Here is a 22009-nt window from a genome sequence, read left to right on the forward strand (position 1 = left end):
AAGAATTTTGTACTTCTTTGAGAAGTGATAATCCAACCCTTTTTTTTTTTTTTTTTAAATGTTTATTCATGTTCCAAAATCAAACTCAAAGGTGTACATGTTGGAATAGTAGTAATGGTTTTTTTTTTTTAATTAATATTTCAGATGCTTCTCAAAGAAATCCTTGATTGATACCTGATATGACTCAACAAAGAGTGTACCATGTAGCCCTTATATTTTTTATGGGGGCATTGATTCTTATGATCCTTAAGCTTTTGAAGAATTAAAAGGTTTATTTTTAGTATATTATCAAGCATGAAAAATTCTTCTTGCCGGAGTCGGCGATATAAAGAAAGGTTTCCCAAATATAATTAAACAAGTTAAATGATTCATTACAGTTGATATTTTCTTAATGACATGAAATGGAAACAAAGGAGACAGAATTTTTAGCCTTTTTTTTACTGTTCAACCACTGATAATGGTCGACAATTGAAGTTAATAAAAATCAATGACCTATTACTAAAGAATTATATAAACTGATTTAATAATGAAAAGAATCACAAATGATAAAAAAAGAGGGGGTTATGATCATCATCATCGTCATTTAGCAGTTAGTTAAGAATGTTTAAAGTTTAATATGTACACAAGCAGTACTTTGAATGATAGATAAGGATGAATGGAGAATATGATCAACTTTTAATTATTGGCATTATCTCTTAATTAGATTAATCAGAATCAAATTTTTAATAATTTGATGAGTTATTCCCATTAAAAGTAAACTTTGGTAATCATATGCTAAATCACTTTATGAAATGCCATTTTCCTGTTCATAGACAATATACATGTGTTCCGTGAAGGGATAATCGGAACCAGCTAGAAGCAGAATTGTACCTGTAAAAAAGAATACTAGGTATGTATGTGTGACATTGTTTTTGGTGGGGGTGGTTGGGTTGAGTCACGTCACTCGCATCAAAGTCAAAACTCACCTTCGAAAGTGTTCATTGGAAACGATTTGGGATGAAGAAAGTTGATAAATGAACATGGGCCATGAAATTATAATGAGAAGATTTTCTTCTGTGATTGTTTACCTCTCACCAGGGTGGAATAGAAAGATGTGATTTTGAGTTGACGGGACAAGGAAGGCTCACCTTTCCTTGTTGGGTTCTGCCTAAAAACCATAGATTTCTTGTTCGGGAAGTTTCTTACTTCTTTATTTCATTACTGTGAGTAGGTTTTCATTCATGCTATAAAAACTTCCATGATATTTTTGGTCATATACTGTATAATTCACCTTGCTTTTGAACTGTCATTGAATCTTCAAGACAAAGGCTTGTCTTGATAAATAAAAGTTAATAGGTTGAGAGGAGGTTTTTAATTTTAAGATCAAAACATATAATAGATTTTAAATAATATTTACATTAAATTTATAAATCACGAAATTATTAATAACAGGATTCAAACTTAAATTTATAAATGAAATATTTAAATTTTACCCATTTAATTAAACAAATAAAAGGCTTTGTCAAATGTATCAGCAAAAAAATAAAACTTACATGAAATTTTTTAAGTAAAATTTATGAAAGGGATTAAAATTTTAAATTGATAAATTAATAAAATTTAATATAAAAAATTATTAAAAAATTATTTATAATTTACATTTGATCGATAAACTTTATATCAATATTTTTACTAAAAATATCTATTTAAAAAAAATATATATAAATGTTTTAAAATTTTTTAAAATTTTACATTATTAATATAAATGAATTGATTTTGAGCTGGCAGGGGCGTAGAGCATTTAAGGGCTGGTTAAAATCCAACCCAGTTTAAACCTCCATTGGGGGAGCAGCGTCCTCCAAATCCGAAACGAGTTGCAGAATGGGGCCAACTCTTGTCGTTTCTACATCAGAACCTTCTATGTATGGAAACTGAGTTGGTCATCTGGCTCAAATGGCCAGCCGGCTCATAATTGGTCAGCAGCCCTCTCAATGACTGGGCTCTAACCCCAGCATAGCCCACTATGTCCACAACTGTTCCCATCTTGGGAGCCCGGGTATTCTGATCCTATATCGTGCTACAAAAGGTTTGGTTGTTATATCATTAGTATGAACAAATTACGGCTTTTTAAAGCACAAAACAAGAGTTTTTCTTTTAAAATTTTCATCAACTCTTAAATTTTTTATTTTATTATTTATTTGATTGTAAATAATAGAGTGTAACACAAAGTTGTATTCGATTGGAAATTAGCAAATGGGTAGAAGTAAAGCTATGGATTTTTTTGATTTGGAGAAGGGGGGATTTGAAGCCTACTCTTTGAGATAGGGAGGTCATGCACCAACCAATGAGCCAAATGCTCGGGTGCAAGTAAAACTATGGATTTTGTTATCTGCAAAAGTGAATATGTGATTCTTCATAAGCTTTTTGTATTTAAAAACAGTAAGCTAGTAGGGAAAGTACTAATCAGATTGGGACTATAAGTTTGGACAAGTTGGTATCTTGCTCACTTAGCTAAAGTTTTTCTTTATGATATTAACTAGATTTAAAGTTAATTTTTGATTCAGTGTTAGTTGCTGTTTGATTGCAAGGACTGAACCTTGAGACCCATTTGATTCTTTTGTAGGGAATGATCCAACTCATAGCAATGATTCATCTTGGGACATGGATCGTTCAACAGTTCTAAAAGTTAAGATCATATACATTAGTTTTCCAATTTTAGCAGCAAAAAGTCCATTTTTTTAAAGGGAAGGGAATGATTATTATTTGGTTGTTTTCTGTCTTTCTCATTGGCTGTCATACTCATGATTGACTTACCAGTTTGTGCCTCTTCTTGCAGATGTTTTCGAATGGAATGAGGGAATCATATCAACGACATGTAACACTTAGGATACATGCCTCTGGTAAATGCTGGAATATTTGTCCTATTATTGATCATTGATATTTTCTTTTTCCACCTCTTCATATGAACTACCATTACCTTGGTCTGTTTTCATGTGGGAACGGGTTGAATTTTGTGGGTTCATTTATGCATGTGGTCATGATCTAAAGGTCATTACTTTGTTATTTACTAGGTAAATATGATCTAACACTGGTCTGTATAGCGACACCCCATCAACAACTACACCGACTGCCTTGCTAGATGTGTTGATGGCTGCTGACAAATTCAAGGTTGCATCATGCATGAGATATTATAGTCGATTGTTGCGGAACCATCCTATGACCTGTGAATCTGCCTTGCAATATTTGGACCTTCCTTCTAGCGTTTTAATGGCTGAAGCTGTTCATCCACTGACAGATGCAGCAAAGGAGTTTATTGCTGCGAGTTACAAGGATGTAACCAAGTGAGCACCACTATTATCTACAATATTAAGTACATATTTGTATTTTGAGTAATTTCTTATCTGTAGCTACAAGGTTGCTTACTTGTTACTTATATATGAATTTGCGGCATCCTTTTGTTGATATTTATTTGGTTTTGTTTTTAAGTTTTTCCCCCCAAAATGGTGGGCATTCTTCTCTTTAAACGATGGGATAAGAAATGCAGTGGTGTATAGCATGTTTATATTTTCCTGAGTAAAGTTTAATAACTTGGGTATGTGTGTATTGGCTGTCTGAAGTGGCAAGTTTTGTGAAATTAGTGTCAATGTTTCATTAACTGGTTTATTTTTTGGGTCCATTTTGAGTTAATTTCTGGTTCATGGATTAACTAGTTTGTGCCATTTTCTTGTCAGGTTCCAGGAGGATGTACTCAACTTGCCTCTTACTGGTATAGAGGCAGCATTATCCAGTGATGATCTTCAGGCAGCTTCAGAAGATGCTGCTTATGACTTTGTGGCTCGGACTCCTTACCCAATCCTGGAGGAACGAAGTGAAGTTCTTGCTACACACCTAGGCCGCCCATTCGTTTTCCGTATACGACCTGCAGAAAGCTGAAAAAAGTTTAAACCTGCAATGACTTTGATCCAGAACTTGCATCCAAGATTGTGCTCAAATCTCTCTTTTTCAAGGCTGAGACACCATACCGACAGCGTGCTCTTGCAGCAGAGGAGGCCAATACTCGTCGCTTACAATACTGTCTGGTCAAGGTTGTAGAATTTGAAATGCCACTACAGCAGTGTGTTGTGTACTTGGACCTGAAGCATGAGGAGTGTGCACTTCTGTTTCCTTCTGGTAGGGTTTATTCACAGGCATTTCATCTTGGTGGGCAAGGATTTTTCTTGTCTGCTCATTGCAACAAGGACCAGCAAAGCTCATTCCAACGCTTTGGGCTATTTTTGCGAATGCAAGTGAAAGGATCTGTTTTGCTGTTGACTACAAGTTTGCAGCAAGGTCAAAGCCAACTGAAGATTATGTAAGGATAAAGGGAATTACACTCACAGCAGGAAAGGCTGTTGTCTATCACAACCTGGTTGGTATACCTTGGACAGAATTCATGGCGGATGATAGCATTTACTTTATAAATGGCATCCTCCATCTCAGGCCTGAACTCACCATTAGACAACGCTAGGTTTTTAGAGTATTGTATGGTCCTAGATCACTAGATCAGTTTTTGTGATTCCCATTCTTTTGCTTTTTATCCTGTGTAAATTCCTTTTCAATCATTGGAAATTTTGAATAATTTTATTTTATGCACATTAATCTTCTGTTATATAAAATCTATTGCCAATCAATTTTTTATTTGAATAAAAGAAACCATAGTTTGAGAAAAAAGAAAGGATATCTTAGTACTTATTGAATGTCATTTCTTAAAGGTAATTACTTGAGTGATAAATGAATCAAGAAAGATAAATTTTGATTTTAATCGATTCAAATTTGTTAACCTTCACTAATATAATAGTCTTCCAGTTAAAGAACATGATTTTAAGATCGGCCTAATCTTGCCCTGGAGCGAAAACAATCTGCATGGTTCCACTGAAAAAATGACACTTTGAATTGGAAGCAAAGCTTTAAAGGAAGCTTCGGAACATCCTTCAGATTCTCGGAAGAAAATGCTTTGCCGACCGTTTTTTTATTTACAGATGCCACGAATAATGTGTCTTTTTCACTGTCAGGCAAAAGTTCGAGCCCTCAATTATTTCGAGAAAAGGGCAAAACGTCTCTAAGATAAGGTGATAATTCAATTAATTTTTAACATCTCGTCAAAAATTTAGCTGATGCTGGGGAAAAGGGAAACACAATGACAATATTGTACCAACAATCATCATAAGGTAAAATATTTCCTCCCCCTGAAATGGCCATTCTTCTCCGTTCAACTTCAAACCTGTTTCATGTTCTGCTTGCTCAACCACAAATTTGGACTAGGCTCCACAACTGACTAAAATTTCAGACAAATTTTCTCTTTTCATTGGCCTTGGTTTCATTGGCATGGTTATGGCTGATTAATGACAATCGGAGCAAGCTTCTTATATAAATCAAAGTTCTCAATCTGTCATGTGATATGTTAGATTGCATCCAAGTGAGCAGAGGAGAGCCTTCAGCGCATGCTTTTAGCACTAAATACGTAATTTTGTTCCCCGCAATTTACGGGCGAAGCCTAAGACCATCCTTTCTGTTCCGTCGACACCAAATTGACTTTAATGATAAATGGCGACTTGAATTGCACATAGCTACCAGACCCACCTCACCTAAGTCAACACGTCAAAATTAAACGTGCACGACGCTCTCGACTGATGAATGGTTTGGGATTAAAAAAATCATGGCATTATCAATTATTTTTAGTAGGTTTCATAGGTTAAAGATGCAAAGCTTTTTTTTTTTTCCCCTTTGGGTCCCCTTTAAAAGCATGCTTGATCACTTTGCAGAAAAGCATCATCATTCAACAATGCATTTTAAAACTATTTTCTTGAATAGTATTAGCACAAACCTTCTTCATAATCTTCCTACATTTCTAGTAAATTCCATTTTCTAATCTGTTCATGTTGAAAAGATTAGACAAGGCCTTCTGCCATTGTGCATTATAACCAGAAAATCCAACATGGGCTTGGCACTCATCTGGTTGGTTTTTTGCTTGTGTTTCTTTTCATCTGTCCACGGCTTAGACAACTTTACCAATGATTCCCTGGATACATTTCTTCAGGATTTTGCTTTCAGAGCGCTGGTTCGACACAGGCCTCACACTGGAGCTTTATACAAAGCTAATCTTCCTGATAATGTGTCCGGGATGGATGTTTCTATCGCACGCATCAGAAGCCGGACATTGTGGAAAAATGGAGCTAATCTGAGCAGCTTTCACATCCCATCCAGGACCGTCCCAGTTCCTCATGTGAGAAGGCTAGCAATTGTCTATCAGAACCTCGGTAACTGGTCTTCTCACTACTATAGTGTTTCAGGTTGCTCGTTGGTGACTTCTGTTATTGGTTTCTTGGTTTTTGATGCTTCAAATACAAGAGCAAAAAGCCTAAGAAGCATCAGCCTTGATACAATGGGGAAGCCTATATCAATTCAATTTTCCAACCTGAAATACCCTGATGGGATGAACTCAGCTGCAGCAAGATGTGCAGTTTTCAGCACTAATGGGACAATTCACTACAGTGACTTGATCTTGCCCAATGTATGTTACACTTCAGATCAGGGCCATTTCTCTGTTGTTGTTCGACCGAAGAGGGAACAGAGGCCATGGCATCCATGGGTAATAGGGGTTGGGCTTGGATTTGCTGGGCTGATTTTGACAAGTTACTTAGGCTTGGTATTTATTAGACTGTTGAAGACAAAAAGGATTCAAGCAATGGAAAGACAAGCTGATGAAGGTGTAATTTTTGACAGCAGATGGGTTGGTAGCAGTAAAATGCCTTCTGCAACAGTAACTAGGACTCAGCCAGTCCTTGAGAATGGGGGTTTTCCGTAATACCTTTATTTATCTTATATTTTACTACATCATTTTGTGTATATCTTCTTTTTCTTCTTTGTTTTTGGCCTCTTCGAATAACTAAAATGTTGTTTATGTTTACATAAAATTAAATCAGAGTACACACTTGAATTTCTCTTTTTGAAACTGATAGCTTGTTCTATATTAATTTTGCTTGATGAAAAGGAGTTTCTCGCTTATAATTCTGTGTTTTTTTCCCATTAGAATGACAATCCGTTTAACAAGAACTTTGAAATAAGATGTCACATTTGAAAATACAACGAGAATGCTCCAAAATGAAACTAAACTTCAATCTTTATCAGGGACATCCTACTATGGTCCAAAATGTTTCTTTTACGTTCTGCAACACCTTCAGCAACTGAGCTCAAGGCCCCTTATCAATCAATTGCACTTGCAGTTTCCCAGGATCTTAACCATAATAGGTGATTCCCCACTGGGATAAAAGGGTAAACCTGGCCAAGTAGATTTTCTTTTCTCGTTTGCCTATTCCCTCTTTTCCATTTCTTTTCCTACGGTTTCGGACGTTTACTCGGGGGGTTAGAAAAAAAGTTTTGGACAGCATCCTATGTTTTTATTAAAGAGGTTCCATTGACATATACAAGAAATCTGTATGATCATGGCTGGTGGTGCCGCTCGCTGGCAAAGTTCGGCGGCATATAACTAGAGGAAATGAGTCAAAGTTAAGATGACAAATAGGTGAAAAAAATAAAAGAAAAATTTATATTTGTGACTGCCACATTTTACCACCCTAAGAATATCGCTAAAAAGACGTGACCTTGGTGCAAATCGTTTCAAGAAATGCAAGTATATACACATAAGACTGTAAATTATAACATGGGCAATTATTTCTCCCTTACAGTCAGACTGCAGTTTTAAAGTCTCAAATGGAAAGCTACATGCAGTTATCAAAAACATGTGAAATCAAAAGCTAGTAAGTATTACCTCGTTAAAAGGGACGTTGAAAGACATTTTGTGTCAAACATGAATTTTCAAGTAAAAGATTAATCTTCATACTGCCCACCGGCCACCAAGTGCAGGAAAACCTTGCACAAGATCTACCTCGTAGAGCAGAAAACTGTTAAGAATTCATTTCTTAAGCTACGAAAATGAAACCGGTCGCCAAATCATCTCTTCCAGATGTTCATCTGCAAACAGAAAACGAGTGCAATTTTCGGATGCATGAGTGTGCACCTTATGAGGACTCCGTAGTGGCCACATTCAGGCAAGAGATTCACAATTCAAATTGCTTACTTTGACATCTAATCAAACTCATAGCGATGGACACTGCAAATTTTCACTGATAACAACTACATGACTAGGATTAAAAACATTAATCCAGGGAACGTACAAAACAGGTTCTTTCCCCATTCCATTTGCAGCTGATTCAAGTCACCAGTAGTATCAGATTGGCTTATCCCAACTAGTTCACCAGAAAGCAGCAATGGTTAACATTTTGAACCAAAAAAAGAAAAAAGTAGCAATTGCTCTACTCTAAACTATAGTTCCATGGACATCACAAATTCTTCATAACAACTAAATGACTGGGATTTAGAATATCAGTCCAAACAAAGAATGCAAGAAAAATAGTTTCTAGCCCCATCTATTCGAGGAACAAAATAAAAGCCATACAGGAGTCACCAAAATGTAAGATGCATGCCAAGGCCATATAGGAGAAACAATGGGAGCTACAATAACCTACAACATCCCTTTCCAAAATAATTGGGCAGACGTTTGCAATGTTACTGACCCTTTTCCAGTTGCAAACTGACAAATCTTTCTGCCTTTACATTAAGAAAGCTACCAAAATTTCTCAATCATTTGTGCTAAAATTCGAAATTCCAACTCTTGTATAAATTCATACCATCCTTTCTTATTTAACCTTATAACAGGAATATAATGAGAACCAGATGAAAGCTCTATCTACTCTGCCGCAAGTTGCCACACAAATCATTGAACCACTCAATTTCTAAAACTCAGAAGGCATGCATTTATTAAAAAAAAAAACTGCAAGAGTGAACAGTCATTGCCATGCCCATGTAGAATTCTATTCCAACACGGAAATATAACCAACTCTCAATTGAAACAAACAAGTAAACCAGAGTATAACAAAATAAAATAGAAAAGCTCAATTAAGTGTACCAACACCAGCATTACTCTTACGAGCAAGCTTTGACCACTCAGTATGAAATGAACCTGGACGATCAATCCTCTCATAGGTATGTGCCCCAAACAAGTCCCTCTGTGCCTGCACAAGATTTGCTGGGAGCCTTGCACGTCTATAGGTATCAAAATAGGCAAGACTAGCACACATTCCTGGTGTGCTGATCCCTGCAGAGATAGCCAACCCCACAACTCTCCTCCAAGCGGCCTGCCTCTGAACCATCTCCTTAGCAAACTCAGGGTCGACAACCAAGCTAGCCAAATTAGGATTCCTTTGGTAAGCCTTCTTAATCCTATCCAAAAACACAGCTCTTATAATACACCCACCTTTCCAAATCCTAGCCAACTCTCCAAAATTCAAATTCCACCCTTTTTCAACACTCTTAGCTCTCAACAAATTCATCCCTTGAGCATAACTACATATCTTTGACGCGTACAAAGCTTGCCTAACCTCATCAATCAATCTTTTCTTATCAATCCCCTTAGCTAAACTACCAAATTCCTCCTTTAATCCAGCTTCTCTCAAAACCCCAGCTGCATTTTCCCTCTCCTCCTTTAACCCACTCAAATACCTACAATCCAATGAAGCTGCGATTGTAGGAGCAGCAACAGACAACTCAGCAGCTTGCTGCACAGTCCATTTCCCAGTTCCTTTCATCCCAGTCTTATCCAAAATCTTATCCACCAAATACCCATCTCCCAATTCATCCTTAACTCTAAAAATATCAGATGTTATTTCAATTAAGAAACTTTCAAGCTCTCCCCTATTCCATTCCGCAAAAATCTCCGCCAATTCATCATTCGAAAGCCCCCCAACATGTTTAAGAACATCATAAGCTTCAGAAATTAACTGCATATCACCATATTCGATTCCATTATGAACCATTTTAACGAAATTACCTGAGCCTCCTTCACCAATGTAAGTAACGCAGGGTCCATCTTCGACTTGGGCCGCCACATTTTCGAGTATGTCTTTGATATTCGAATAGGCTTGGTGAGAGCCTCCGGGCATTAACGATGGGCCGTTGCGGGCTCCTTCTTCGCCGCCGGAAACGCCCATGCCGAGATAAAGAAGACCCTTATTGGAAACTTCTTGGATTCTTCTCTCGGTGTTTTCATACCATTCGTTACCACCATCGATGATGCAGTCTCCAGGCTCCATGTGGTCGGATAAAGCGGCAATGGTTTGATCAACGGGTGAGCCGGCTTTGACTAAGATGACGACAGATCTGGGTCGTTGGATAGAGAGGACGAAATCGCGAGGGGAATAGTGGCCAAAGAGTGGGAGCTGGCCTTCATCTTGAGCTCGCAGGACGGTTTCGTCGACTTTGGAGGTGGTGCGGTTGTAGACGGAGATTGGGAAGCCTTTTTCGGCGACGTTTAGGGCAAGGTTTTGGCCCATGACGGCTAGGCCTGCTAGGCCTATGCGAGAAAGAGCAGGGGAGGCTTCCATCTTTTGCGTGGAAAAGACGAAGGAAAGGAAAGGAAATGGGGGTTAGGTAGAAAGAAAGAGAGAAGAAGGAAATGGGAGTTTGGTGAAAGAGATTTTTATTTTTAAAGAGCCTTTTGAAGGTGAGAGGGAGTTCGGCTTTTCGAAGAAAGGAAAGACTTCTGTGTGAGTGACGGACTCGTCGAGGGAGTGAAAGGGCAGTTGGCTTAACCAACGATGAGCGAGGCGGTCAGCTCGAGGAATGAGGGTTGGGGTGGGTTGCAGGCTCAAACGCGGCGTTTTACTCACACGTATCAAACTACTTATCTTAAACTAGTCAAAATATTGAGTCTCAACTGTCAACTCCTCAATGCCGTCTTGTCTTGTCTTGTCTTTTCTGTTCATTTCTTTTTCCTTTTTTTAATGATTGAAACAGTGGCGTCTCAAATGATAATTCATTTTCTCTGGGGTTTAGTAACGGGTTCAAGGCCTAAGCTCAACCAAGAAAACTTGTCCTACATTTTGATCGGCCATTCTCCTTACTTAAGTCAAAACTAAATCTTCAAACTTGTCTTGGCAACATCGAGCCATCGGATAATGGCCTTCAAAGCCTAAAAACTGCTGATGAAATATGAATGATGATCTCCCTTGAAGTTGTTAAAACTGGTTCCAGACTTGAGAACGATGATCTCAACTGGGTAGGAGGCTTTGCTGGGAACTTTAAATTACTTCCAATTGTTATTCCAGTATTATAAGAACAAATCCTTCCCCATTTTTAATTATAAGTTTTCCACCAGGCAGAGTTGATTAGAAAAACTTTATTACCAATCGTCTAGAGGTGTACCATATTAGCAGAACGTCACCAGTATTGCTGGACTAGCTGTCGGAACAATGATCCCTACTTGTTCATCAGCTTCATTGGCTCATCGTACTCCACCAATTTCCCTGTCAATTCAAACTTGAAACAGATTATATATGTTGACTGGGATAACAATTGAAAGGATGGAGACGGCTTAGCAAAACTCATTTGGAGATCTGACAACTCGCCATCACATTTGGTATTCTGTAAGCCACAGTTATCACAGTGCAGTCTTCAAATTCTGTTCTTATTGTTTTCTGGATTATAGAATCGGTTGCATTGTCGATCAACGCAGTTGCTTCGTCAAGCACTAATATGCTGCTCCTCTTCAGCAAGGCACTCCCCAGACAGAATAATTGCCGCTGCCCCACTCTCCAGTTTGATCCATCTTGTACAACTGCAATTCATGTTGTTAGTAGAAGCAAATGCAGATCTTCAATGCAAAAGCAAAACTTCGAAATCTTTGTTTCTTACCAAAGGAGTTCAGGCCACCTTCTTTCCCTTGAACTGCCTCTCGGAGCTGACACTTTTCAAGAATCTTAACATGCAATGATGAGAAAAATTTCTAGTCAGCAAAAACAGCAATGGAGTAATATGATAGATTGTTTCAAGTATAGCCACATATTAGAAAGAATGTTACCTCCCATATTTCATTATCGGTTTGTTTTTGTAAGGGGTCTAGGTTGTATCTGACAAAACCACCAAAAAGTGTTGGATCCTGAGGGGTGATCCCCAAATGTGATCTCAAATCATGAAGCCCAATTTTACAGATGTTGAGGTTATCAATGATGATTTCTCCATCTGTAGGCTCTACCAGGCGGAACAAAGCACTGATAAGGGTGGTTTTTCACTGCCGGTCCTGCCACCTATCCCAATTTCACTTCCTCCTTCAAATATGCAGCTGATGCCTTGAAGAACTAGTGGAGCTTTAGGCCAATATCTAACCCGCTTGGTGAATTTGATATTATATACATTCCTGTAAAATCCATAACTCGCAAAAAGGAGAAAATAGCTAGTGCACTTTCTTTTGTACCTTCAAATTATGAATCTTCACTTTGCCAACAGAAGGCCAGTCATGTGGTGGTCGGTTAGTTTCAATTACTTCTGGGAGCTTCACTAGGAATATGCCTGTATTGCTCTAGCCTTTCTACAGAAACAACTGAACTTGATAGCAAACACTGAAATCTTATAGAAACAACTAGGAATACATCTAATGAGAGACCATAGGCCAGTGACATTCCAATTAACCCTGCCATTTAAATGATGAAATCCATAATTACAATATTGTTAGAGAATAATCCAAGAGATGAGCACGTGTTCTCCATTATTTCCTCAAATTATGGAATGAAACTTTTGGGATGAATTGGTTGTATCGCTGAATCTTTGGGGGAGTTAACTCTTAAGCTTAGGTCATAAGGATGATGCTTGAACTAACCAGATGCAGATGCTCCAAGAGGAATTAAAGCCACGGAAAGGGCTGAGGAAGAAAGAACAATTGCACACAATATTTCCAACCATTGGATTAACCACTCGTTAGCAGAAAAGATATGGAAGTCAGTACTTGCATTGGCATCAATCAGGTTTATATTCTTTAACAAGAATCGGTCTCCCTTCCCAAAAGCTCTGATTGTTATGGGTTCAGCAATGGATTCAGCAACGTGGCTGGCAGCTGAAAACGTTGTTGTGCCAATGATTCGCATCAGTTCCTTTGCAGAAGCATAGTAGTGTCTCTAATTATTTGGAGAAAATAAGTAAGAATATAGTGAAGAGAAGGTAAGAGAAGTTAAAGAACCAATTAGATGAAACCATTTTAAGATTTGGAAGGAGGTAAAATTTGGTTCTATACATATATTTAGTACCTGTAAAAGTATAGTCAGATAAACCATGGAATAATGATAAATGCAACTGGCCAGGCGAGATTTGCCAATATAAGAAAACACTGAAGTAGGTGTTCATGGTCGTTCCAATTGTAATTGATAATTTGAAAGCCATTTCAAGGTCAATGATGCTTAAATCAGCGGAAGACACCTAGTAGAGTACATCCAATCACAGTGAAAACTGTGAGTAATGTATGAGCGCACACCATAGCCTTAACTCTTGCGTTTCCCTAACCTTTTTTTTCATTGACGAGAGTCGTAAACTCACCAGCTTAACCTCCAACAAATTCTACTACTTACAAACTCAAAAATACCTCAACAATTTCTTTGTTTTCGATTGAAATCTCTTTCCTTTTCTTTCAAGTATTAACCAGTTGGATTGGCCCTTCATGTTAACATCCATTTTAGTATTTCTTTGGGCCGATCAAAGCCACCTTCGTTTTAGCATTTCTTCGCAGGTCTCTCTATGCCTTTTACATATGCCCAAAAGACAATCCCAGCTCTGGCCTCCGGACCATGGTTCACACTTTACTAGGCTTTATTTATACAAGGCATTTCCTGCCCATATTGACTATTAAACTCTTGACGTTCAGTTGGATTCTTGCAGCTCGGCTGGTGGTCACTATGCAGATTCGGGGGATTTCATAACGTCTATGTACAATGCATTTGGCACCCCGTTGTAAAACCTTTGCTTTTGAATTTGCTTTCTGGTTTTTGATAGGAACTGATGGCTAGAACTGCCACGGATGTTGGGACCAAATCTAGTCAAAAGATATCACTTTCTTCAAGCAAAATCTAGGAAAGAACATGGCCAAAAAGTCACAAAGGTGTTACAGTTGCACCACCTACTCCAAATTAGGCACGTAAAACAGATTTTAGCGGGCATACCAAATGTAAATAGTTTATAATTCAGACATATATTCAAGGAATTTTAGTAGATACTTAAGACTTTTGCATGATATTGAGTTGGTGACTTAATTTTTATAGAAATATGTTTTTTATTATAGTAATCTATTTCAATATTCCTTAATACAGTAACTTTTTTTTTGTTTACGTGGATTAATGGTCTATTTAATAATTTTATAATACTTTCTGATGTAAAAAATCTATAATATTGTACAAACTGTAGAGTATACTAACATATGTAATTGTAAATCATGATATAAAAGACTACTTTTGAACTTAAAGATTAAAAAAAAGGAAAGAATCACCAAAAGAGAGAAGAAGTTTTTAGAAATACATATTTATATTAAAAATTCTAAAAAAATTCTTAAAAACCTAGAATTTGATTTCTCCAAAGAGTTACAAACTTATATAGGAACGAAAAGCAAATAAATAGGACTTAAAATAATTATAATGGGTCCATAACTTGACTAAAATAATTTTAATAAAGTAATTTTAATAAAATTAATAAAGATAAGATTTTTTTTTATCAAAGAAGCTTTTAAAAAAAAATTTAAAGTATACTTGACATAAAGAATAAAGTTGACAAAACATAAAATTGATGTTAACAAAAAAAAAAGTTTGAGTTAATGTGTCAGCACCAAACTTGTGTAAGAGTCTTTGGAGCAATATAAAATTATTACATATAATTATATATAATTTTAGATTGAAACAGGGAATTTTTGACTGGAGCATCATCAAAGCACTTGTATGTTCTAGTTCTAGGGCAAGGTTCCAATTTGAATTATAATGAAATCATAACCTAAAATTTTTTAATCATTGATTTGGGTCAAAATCTTCATACGATTTTGTGAATCTTGTCATTCCATTTCTTTAATGATATAAGGGGAGTCTAATAAGGGTTTCAATCTATTGGTCCAACATATTTGTTCTTTCAAGAAGGGGTTCTTTCCATGTATTATCAAATCTTGCGTCATAAATTTTTTTATCAATTTTAAGTTGATAAATGCATTTTGAATGATAATTTTCCTAAGAAACATCATCTTGAAATTCTGTCCAAATTTAACTTAGAATCTTATGATTCATTTTACATATCTGGTTGTGTTTCAATGCTAAGTTCAATCTCTAACTTCAATCAATATCCATGATCATAATTTAATCTCAATAATCTCAAATATAAAAAAGGTCTGGCTTTTGTGAATTTGATTTCAAATTACACGTCCGTCTCATGGAAGCAATAGAAAATATCTAAACCTTAACTGTAAGGTCTTTATCAATGAAAAACAAAAGAAAAAAAAACAACGAAAATTGTGACAAAAACAACTCAACATTGTTTTACATTAATGTTATTCATGCCGAACAATGTTTTGGCAGCCTTAATGGATGTCATGCCTTTCATCTGATTTAGATGATAAATCAAAAGTTAAGAAAAAGATGCGCACCCCTGGTTAGACTGTGCCCACATGCATTTTTTAAGTGTTTGATGACTTCATAGAATTCCCCCCAAGGCCCCCACTTGATGCGTGTAATATGTACGATGTGCTTGATCTGAATGGGGCACATGATTTTCCCCTTTCAATGGAGAAAAATATTACTACATCGTTTGCGTTTGTTCCTGCAGAGGTTGTTTTTGAACTTTTTTTTTTATCCCAACAATACGTATTGCTGTTAATAACTTTTACTGTAGATGTGATCATGTTAAAATCTTAGTATTTAAAGCCACAAGGATTAATCAATCAATAAGAAAAAGAGAAGTTTAATTTTTTAAGAGCAATAAAATTTTGAGTGCATCAAATTGATATAAAAAATATATATTTTTTTTAAATTATAAACCTTAGTTGTTAAAATATCAATGTCAAGCTGAATCTAAATGAATTTGTTGAAAATCTTACGGAAAATAAAGGCCTATCACTGGTTGATCTTTCTTGACCTTGAATTACAACCTTAAGGCTGAGATTTCTGCCGAAAGATAGAATTAGCCAATAAGGGAAAGCAATAGGTGAGCAAGGCTGGTAGGCAGATGCTTACAAAACTGAAATTCAATGCAATACATCATTAGGTTATCAGCTGCAGCTCTTTTTGGCTCATCCTCCTCCTCTAGCCATAGATTAGTTACTCTTAACCACCGTAGAATTGGAATTAATCACCCTAATAAAATCTAGAGAATCTCTAGCAGAAAAAGGTTAAGTGAATTGACAATTGACAGAATATATCTTGGATTAATGTAACCCAATAGCCCATCCATTTTCAGATTAGGTTTGATTATCTTGATTAAACTTTCAAAACTGTCCTGTACCTGTGATAATGATTTTGTTAGAAGAAGTGAGAAATGAAATGAGTTGAAAATATATCCTCTATTCAGGGTGTCATGTTTAGATTTTAGAGTTTACATCATGTGCGGCAGCCACCACCGCTCCATGCCAAAAATTTCTCCCTGTTGCTTGGTCTTATTGCATAATTTTTTTACTTTAAAATACTCAGTAAGACTAATTAAATAGGAATTAGTCGCCCTCCCAAGCATGATCCATGTGAGACTTACGTAATTATCTCTTCAACAAATCTGACCCTTCAATCTTTCTTTTACTAAAACAAACAGGTCAGACTCAAATTTGCAGACAAATCTTTCTCGAAAAGTGCTCGAGTCTTGAGTTAACCCTCCCTCACCCCGGTTTCATTTTCCTAACCTCTTTAAAGCTGTTTCTGTCCGAACGTTTTTGCTTGGAAAAACAGGCTCTTCAACATTTATTTGGTCTTGATTTTGGAACCGTTTTTTGTTGGTTCATTGAAGTTTAAGACAGCTTGATCGTCTGGGGAGTTGTTGCTAGACTAGGATTTTGTCTTTTGTTTCTCTCCTTGAATTTCCTTTAACTGAATTTGGCTTGTTTGAAAGCTAAGTTCTGGGAATTTGGTTTCAAATCTTCTAGCAGCTATCTGTCACTGAGTTTCTCTTGTAGGCAGTTTTAACGGTGAAGATAGATTAAGGTAGTTACAAAGGTAGTTGGGACTTCAAAGTTGGCTTCACGAGAAAATTTGGTTTGTAGCAAGAAGTGTCGAGGGCAAGTTCTGACTCTCAACAGCTGCACTAATTGTTATAAGCCTTCTGCGTTTTTCTTGAGATAACAGAGAAAGCTCTGTCTGCTACTCTGCTTCTTTGTTTCCTCTTAGATGTCCTTACTGTGTTTTCACTATGAATCATTCTGGGGCCGCCTTTTATCAGAAAGCAGCAGTTGAAGTCACGAAGGATAGAAATGGAATTGATCAGGTTGTGCTTCAGAATCCTCGACGGGCATCTGCAAGGGTCAGAATATTTTTGTTTTACTTTTCTTTCTCCTTTTCTAGTCTTTTCATAGTTTTAAGGTTTAAGGATTATTGACAAATTGAATAGGTTGAAGGAGCAGTCAAAAACTAGGCAGATGCTTGATTTTAGTTGTCATTTATCCTCAGTCAATCTGCCATTTTGGCTAAGTAGAGGCAACGTGGGTTAAATAGTGATATTCTTGCCTTAAATCAATCCAGGTTAGCTTGCATGGAGGACAGGTTCTGTCATGGAGGACTGACCGAGGAGAAGAATTATTGTTCACAAGTAGCAAGGTAACATTAAAATCTGGAGTTTTAGGTCATATTTCTATTCTGCTGGCATATGATTTTCATCTTTAATATGGTCTAGAGCAAAAATTATAGTAGTATATATCAATCAATTCATAGAAAATTATCGTTCTCTTTCCGATTTCACGTACCGTAGGCAATCTTCAAGCCACCACATGCAGTGCGAGGAGGAATACCTATATGCTTCCCACAGGTATTCAGGATTCGATGCTTATACGCATCAGTTTTCTTCTACCGGTTTATATGCGTCTGGTTGATGGGTTTTCTTTCAAATCTGTTAGTTTGGTCGGCGAGGATCACTGGAGCAACATGGATTTGCCAGGAACAGGACTTGGATCCTCGATGATAATCCACCACCATTGCATCCAAATGATTCCAGTGGCAAAGCCTATACTGACTTACTGCTAAAGCCGTCGGAAGATGATTTGAAGATCTGGCCACACAGGTGAGATCTTAATCTGCCATGGGTCCTCAGAAACCACTATCGAATTCATCAATGGAATTTGCTGATAGTATATCTGTCAATCTTTTACAATTAAGCTTAGATTGGGAAAAGTTACCTCTGGTATAGCAACTTCTTTACAGTGTTAACTAACATGACACATTTATACTGATGAAGCAATCTAGCTGGATATTAATATTATGTTTATATGTAATTATGTATATTAATGATTGATTTGACCCTTTTCAGTTTCGAGTTTCGTCTTCGGGTATCTTTAACAGCAGATGGGAATCTAAGCTTGACATCACGCATCAGGAATATCAATTGCAAGCCTTTTAGTTTCTCAATTGCTTATCATACGTACTTCTCCATATCTGATATCAGGTATAGAATCTGGTCATACCCCTAGGCGTCAGCTACAGAAATCATTTAACTCATCAATTAACACTACTACTCTTTGTTTAATCTTTCAAGTCCATGGACCATTAGTCCATCATAATTTCCTTAAGGCAAAAAAGTAGTGCCTTCAGGCCTCAGTCATGGGAAACAACAAGCTTTAGACATTTATGGATATCTTTTCCTGAACTAATTAACAGTGAGGTGAGGGTAGAGGGATTGGAGACTCTTGACTATCTCGACAACCTATACCAAAGGGAACGCTTCACAGAACAAGGAGATGCCTTGACATTTGAATCTGAGGTAAATCATTCACTGCTTGTTTGAATCCTATAACCTGCAAATGGAAAATCTTTTCAGTTTTGGAAACAGATGGAAACTACAGAGGAAAAAACCCTCAAAGCATAAGCATTCAATTGATAAAACAATATGCTGATCCAAGATGCAGCAAAAAAACTTCTACACTCATCTGCAGAGATAATTAAACATGTCAATAATTTTTATCATGCACATGGCTGAGTAGATGTTTAAGCCTTAATTACTGCTTTTGAATTTGCAGGTGGACAGAGTTTATCTTGGCTCTAGAGATATCATTGCAATCTTCGATCATAAAAGAAAACGGACCTTTCTAATACAGAAAGAAGGCCTTCCAGATGTTGGTAAGCTTTTAACCCTTTTCAATTAATGAATTAAATCTAAAGCAGTAATATAAGTGGTATAAATAGCATCCTCCTGGGAGAATCAGAAACGGTATTTCATATTATAAAAAAACCAGGCATATGAAGATCACTGCAATCCATTAATCCAAAACCTGGCCCTGATGTTTAAATTCTTTTGTGTTTCTTCAGGGGTTTGGAATCCATGGGAGAAGAAATCAAAGACCATGGTTGATTTTGGGGATGAAGAATACAAACAGATGCTATGTGTCAATGCCGCAGCGATTGAAAAACCAATCACCTTGAAGCCGGGTGAGGAATGGACAGGCCGTCTGGAGCTCTCAGTTGTCCCTTCAAGTTAATGAAGTAGTTATCATCTTGAACTCCACATCAAGCCTCATCTTTCTAAAAAAATGACAGCAAATAATACAAATAAAGCTCCCCGAGGGCATCTTTCAAGTTTCAACCAAGAGGCAAAATGAATACGTTCATTTTTATTCAATTATTTACGATCACTGTGCCATGTAGTGGTCATGAAAATGTAAATTCCTGGAAATGGAGATCTGTTTTAATGTTTCTCCATGATAGCAATGACATAGTTGTGTTTATCTATTAAATTTCTGTCTTATAGACTTAAAAAAAATGACAGTGAATGTTGCGACAAGAAGTGATCAAAATAGATTTTATTTAGTCTCTTTCTATATCTATTTCCATCTCTCATATGCATTACCTGGAAAAATGATGCAAAGGATGATGATCATGTATAAAGGCCTTGAAAAGCTAGAAGCTCAGGACTTCTAACCAGAATCTACAATATCTGAAATGTGCGACATGCAAGAGCTAAGCAGGTAACGGTTTAATAAGTCAAGGAAATTCTTAATGAAAGGGTTGAAGGCTAAACAACCAAAATCTTGGTCTCGTTGTTAAAACATAATAATGAATGACATGCCTTCTGCAAAATCTGGTGCAAGAATGTTCTGACATTGTATAAAATGGAAGAAAAGGGATGGCCACCTGAGCTACTCTTTTATCAGAGCCAGGTTTCGATCCTGGGACCTGTGGGTTATGGGCCCACCACGCTTCCGCTGCGCCACTCTGATTTTGCTTGAAATCTAACAACTAATATAATTTAAACTTTATTTCCATCTCTCATATGCATTACCTGGAAAAATGATGCAAAGGATGATGATCATGTATAAAGGCCTTGGAAAACTAGAAGCTCAGGACTTCTAACCAGAATCTACAATATCTGAAATGTGCGACATGCAAGAGCTAAGCAGGTAACGGTTTAATAAGTCAAGGAAATTCTTAATGAAAGGGTTGAAGGCTAAACAACCAAAATCTTGGTCTCGTTGTTAAAACCTAATAATGAATGACATGCCTTCTGCAAAATCTGGTGAAGGAATGTTCTGACATTGTATAAAATGGAAGAAAAAGGGATGGCCACCTAAGCTACTCTTTTATCAGAGCCAGGTTTCGATCCTGGGACCTGTGGGTTATGGGCCCACCACGCTTCCGCTGCGCCACTCTGATTGTGCTGGAAATCTAGCAACTAATGCAACTTAAACTTATATTGAATTAGCTTTTCTAGTAAGCAGAACGGAAGTTGGGACTAGCCGAAGAGGCTGCATTCTGTTGATGCAACAAGATAGAAAACTCTGGCCAAAAATTTTACGTCCATATCCAAAGGCCAAGGACCCAAGGCCATTGCTACAAAATTAGCCTCCCTGTCCAATTAGCAATCACGCCTTCCCTACCAATATATTCCCATTCTAAAACAGACATGGCCAACTTCATGAAATCAAATCAAAATTTCTTGCCTAGGTATTGATAATAGACAATTGTATATGGTTCCCCGACCAATGTTAGGTTTGAATTTTATCGCACTTTTGATGTGGTGCAATTGATTTTATCATACACTAATAAAATTAAAATATCAATTTCAATAAGATTCATTCAACATAAATTTTTTATTAAATTTTTTTCTTCAATCACAATTATAGTATCTTTTTTTTCAATCATAATTATAATAATTATTATTATTATTTTTAATCTTATCATCCATCCAAATGAAGCTCAAAAAAAATTATCTGCCTCCAAACCCGAACATGAACCCAATTGTCTCAATTCACTTCTCTTTTCCTTTAGTTTGACAAATCTTCTTTGCTTTCTCACTCGTCCTAACTCTTGCACTCGTGCATCAATTATAAGAAAAATGAATATACATATAACAATTCGGATTGCAGCTTTTTTGGACAATTGTTTTTGAAGTTTTCGACCAACTTTGTAGACGACAAGGAACAATCTCTTTAAAGGTTTTAGATGAGAGCCATAAAATCACAATGAGGTAGTTAAATGTTCGTTGAATCACATGGAGACATGCATTACTGAATATGGAAGTGGATAAAAAAACAAATCTTACTATTCTTTTTTAAATGGGAGAGGGGTGAAGATAAATTCTTGATAATCTAAACCACCATAGCTACACTAGCTCCATCCAGAGAAGGGGGAAAAAAAAGAGAAAAGAAGAAGATAACACTTGATCAACTTATCATCAACCTCCAAATGCATTGTTTTAGAAAAGGAAATTTAATTTGGCAGATATGTAAGTTGTTAAGAGGTCTTATTTTTAGTTACTATACTACTGAGACAACTGAAGTAGCAAAGGTATGGACCATGTAACTACGAAACTTCACTTGTTATAATTAAGAAAAAAAAAAAAAACAAAAGATACTTAAAATGAAAAATGCACGTACCAGTTTTTTGGTCTAGGGCAAAAAAGTTATAAAAAAAAGGTATAAAAATTTGGATTCGAACCAAGTTATTTCCTTTTTCATTTT

The 22009-nt window shown here is 36.5% G+C and overlaps 4 protein-coding genes, 1 non-coding gene and 1 pseudogene across 6 annotated transcripts; 3 read left to right on the forward strand and 3 right to left on the reverse strand.

The window, feature by feature from the left end:
* Positions 1 to 2967: 2967 nt before the first annotated feature.
* LOC111302509 (BTB/POZ domain-containing protein POB1 pseudogene) lies at positions 2968 to 4603 on the forward strand (annotated as a pseudogene). Its single transcript, XR_016344874.1, has 3 exons — positions 2968 to 3035; positions 3078 to 3317; positions 3708 to 4603. The product of XR_016344874.1 is annotated as a BTB/POZ domain-containing protein POB1 pseudogene (transcript).
* Positions 4604 to 5820: 1217 nt separating this feature from the next.
* On the forward strand, positions 5821 to 6944 carry LOC149516721 (uncharacterized). The gene has a single exon (XM_089765534.1). It carries the CDS (start codon positions 5951 to 5953, stop codon positions 6818 to 6820), a length of 870 nt encoding a protein of 289 aa, XP_089621660.1. The 5' UTR covers positions 5821 to 5950; the 3' UTR covers positions 6821 to 6944.
* Positions 6945 to 6952: 8 nt separating this feature from the next.
* On the reverse strand, positions 6953 to 7924 carry LOC111307189 (uncharacterized). The gene is made up of 2 exons (XR_016345040.1): positions 7784 to 7924; positions 6953 to 7501 (listed from the first exon to the last, which is right to left on the reverse strand). It is a non-coding gene; the product is annotated as an uncharacterized LOC111307189 (transcript).
* An 880-nt stretch (positions 7925 to 8804) lies between these two features.
* LOC149516722 (6-phosphogluconate dehydrogenase, decarboxylating 3, chloroplastic) lies at positions 8805 to 10657 on the reverse strand. The gene has a single exon (XM_022905213.2). It carries the CDS (start codon positions 10452 to 10454, stop codon positions 8967 to 8969), a length of 1488 nt encoding a protein of 495 aa, XP_022760948.2. The 5' UTR covers positions 10455 to 10657; the 3' UTR covers positions 8805 to 8966.
* A 796-nt stretch (positions 10658 to 11453) lies between these two features.
* Positions 11454 to 13413, reverse strand: LOC111302520 (ABC transporter C family member 10-like). The gene is made up of 7 exons (XM_089765200.1): positions 13402 to 13413; positions 13228 to 13317; positions 12725 to 13019; positions 12392 to 12538; positions 11930 to 12099; positions 11764 to 11854; positions 11454 to 11686 (listed from the first exon to the last, which is right to left on the reverse strand). The coding sequence occupies exons 1-7, from the start codon at positions 13411 to 13413 to the stop codon at positions 11454 to 11456; spliced, it is 1038 nt and encodes a 345-aa protein (XP_089621326.1).
* A 3153-nt stretch (positions 13414 to 16566) lies between these two features.
* On the forward strand, positions 16567 to 19874 carry LOC111315693 (putative glucose-6-phosphate 1-epimerase). Its single transcript, XM_022917621.2, has 8 exons — positions 16567 to 17367; positions 17586 to 17660; positions 17812 to 17868; positions 17957 to 18120; positions 18367 to 18501; positions 18714 to 18816; positions 19073 to 19172; positions 19362 to 19874. The coding sequence occupies exons 1-8, from the start codon at positions 17257 to 17259 to the stop codon at positions 19529 to 19531; spliced, it is 915 nt and encodes a 304-aa protein (XP_022773356.2). The 5' UTR covers positions 16567 to 17256; the 3' UTR covers positions 19532 to 19874.
* Positions 19875 to 22009: the final 2135 nt, after the last annotated feature.

Source organism: Durio zibethinus, chromosome 9 (assembly GCF_047325235.1).
Source record: "Durio zibethinus cultivar Kanyao isolate XHJ-2024 chromosome 9, ASM4732523v1, whole genome shotgun sequence".
In the NCBI taxonomy this organism is placed as follows: Eukaryota; Viridiplantae; Streptophyta; class Magnoliopsida; order Malvales; family Malvaceae; genus Durio; species Durio zibethinus.

Coding starts and splice junctions, on each gene's coding strand:
- LOC149516721 (XM_089765534.1), top strand. CDS start 5,951: ATGGGCTTGGCACTCATCTGGTTGGTTTTTTGCTTGTGTTTCTTTTCA.
- LOC149516722 (XM_022905213.2), bottom strand. CDS start 10,454: ATGGAAGCCTCCCCTGCTCTTTCTCGCATAGGCCTAGCAGGCCTAGCC.
- LOC111302520 (XM_089765200.1), bottom strand. Junction 12,539..12,724: donor TCTTGGAGCATCTGCATCTG/GTTAGTTCAAGC, acceptor TTTAAATGGCAG/GGTTAATTGGAATGTCACTG. Junction 11,855..11,929: donor CCGATAATGAAATATGGGAG/GTAACATTCTTT, acceptor TTTGCTGACTAG/AAATTTTTCTCATCATTGCA.
- LOC111315693 (XM_022917621.2), top strand. CDS start 17,257: ATGAATCATTCTGGGGCCGCCTTTTATCAGAAAGCAGCAGTTGAAGTC. Junction 18,121..18,366: donor TTGAAGATCTGGCCACACAG/GTGAGATCTTAA, acceptor GACCCTTTTCAG/TTTCGAGTTTCGTCTTCGGG. Junction 18,502..18,713: donor TTCTCCATATCTGATATCAG/GTATAGAATCTG, acceptor ACTAATTAACAG/TGAGGTGAGGGTAGAGGGAT.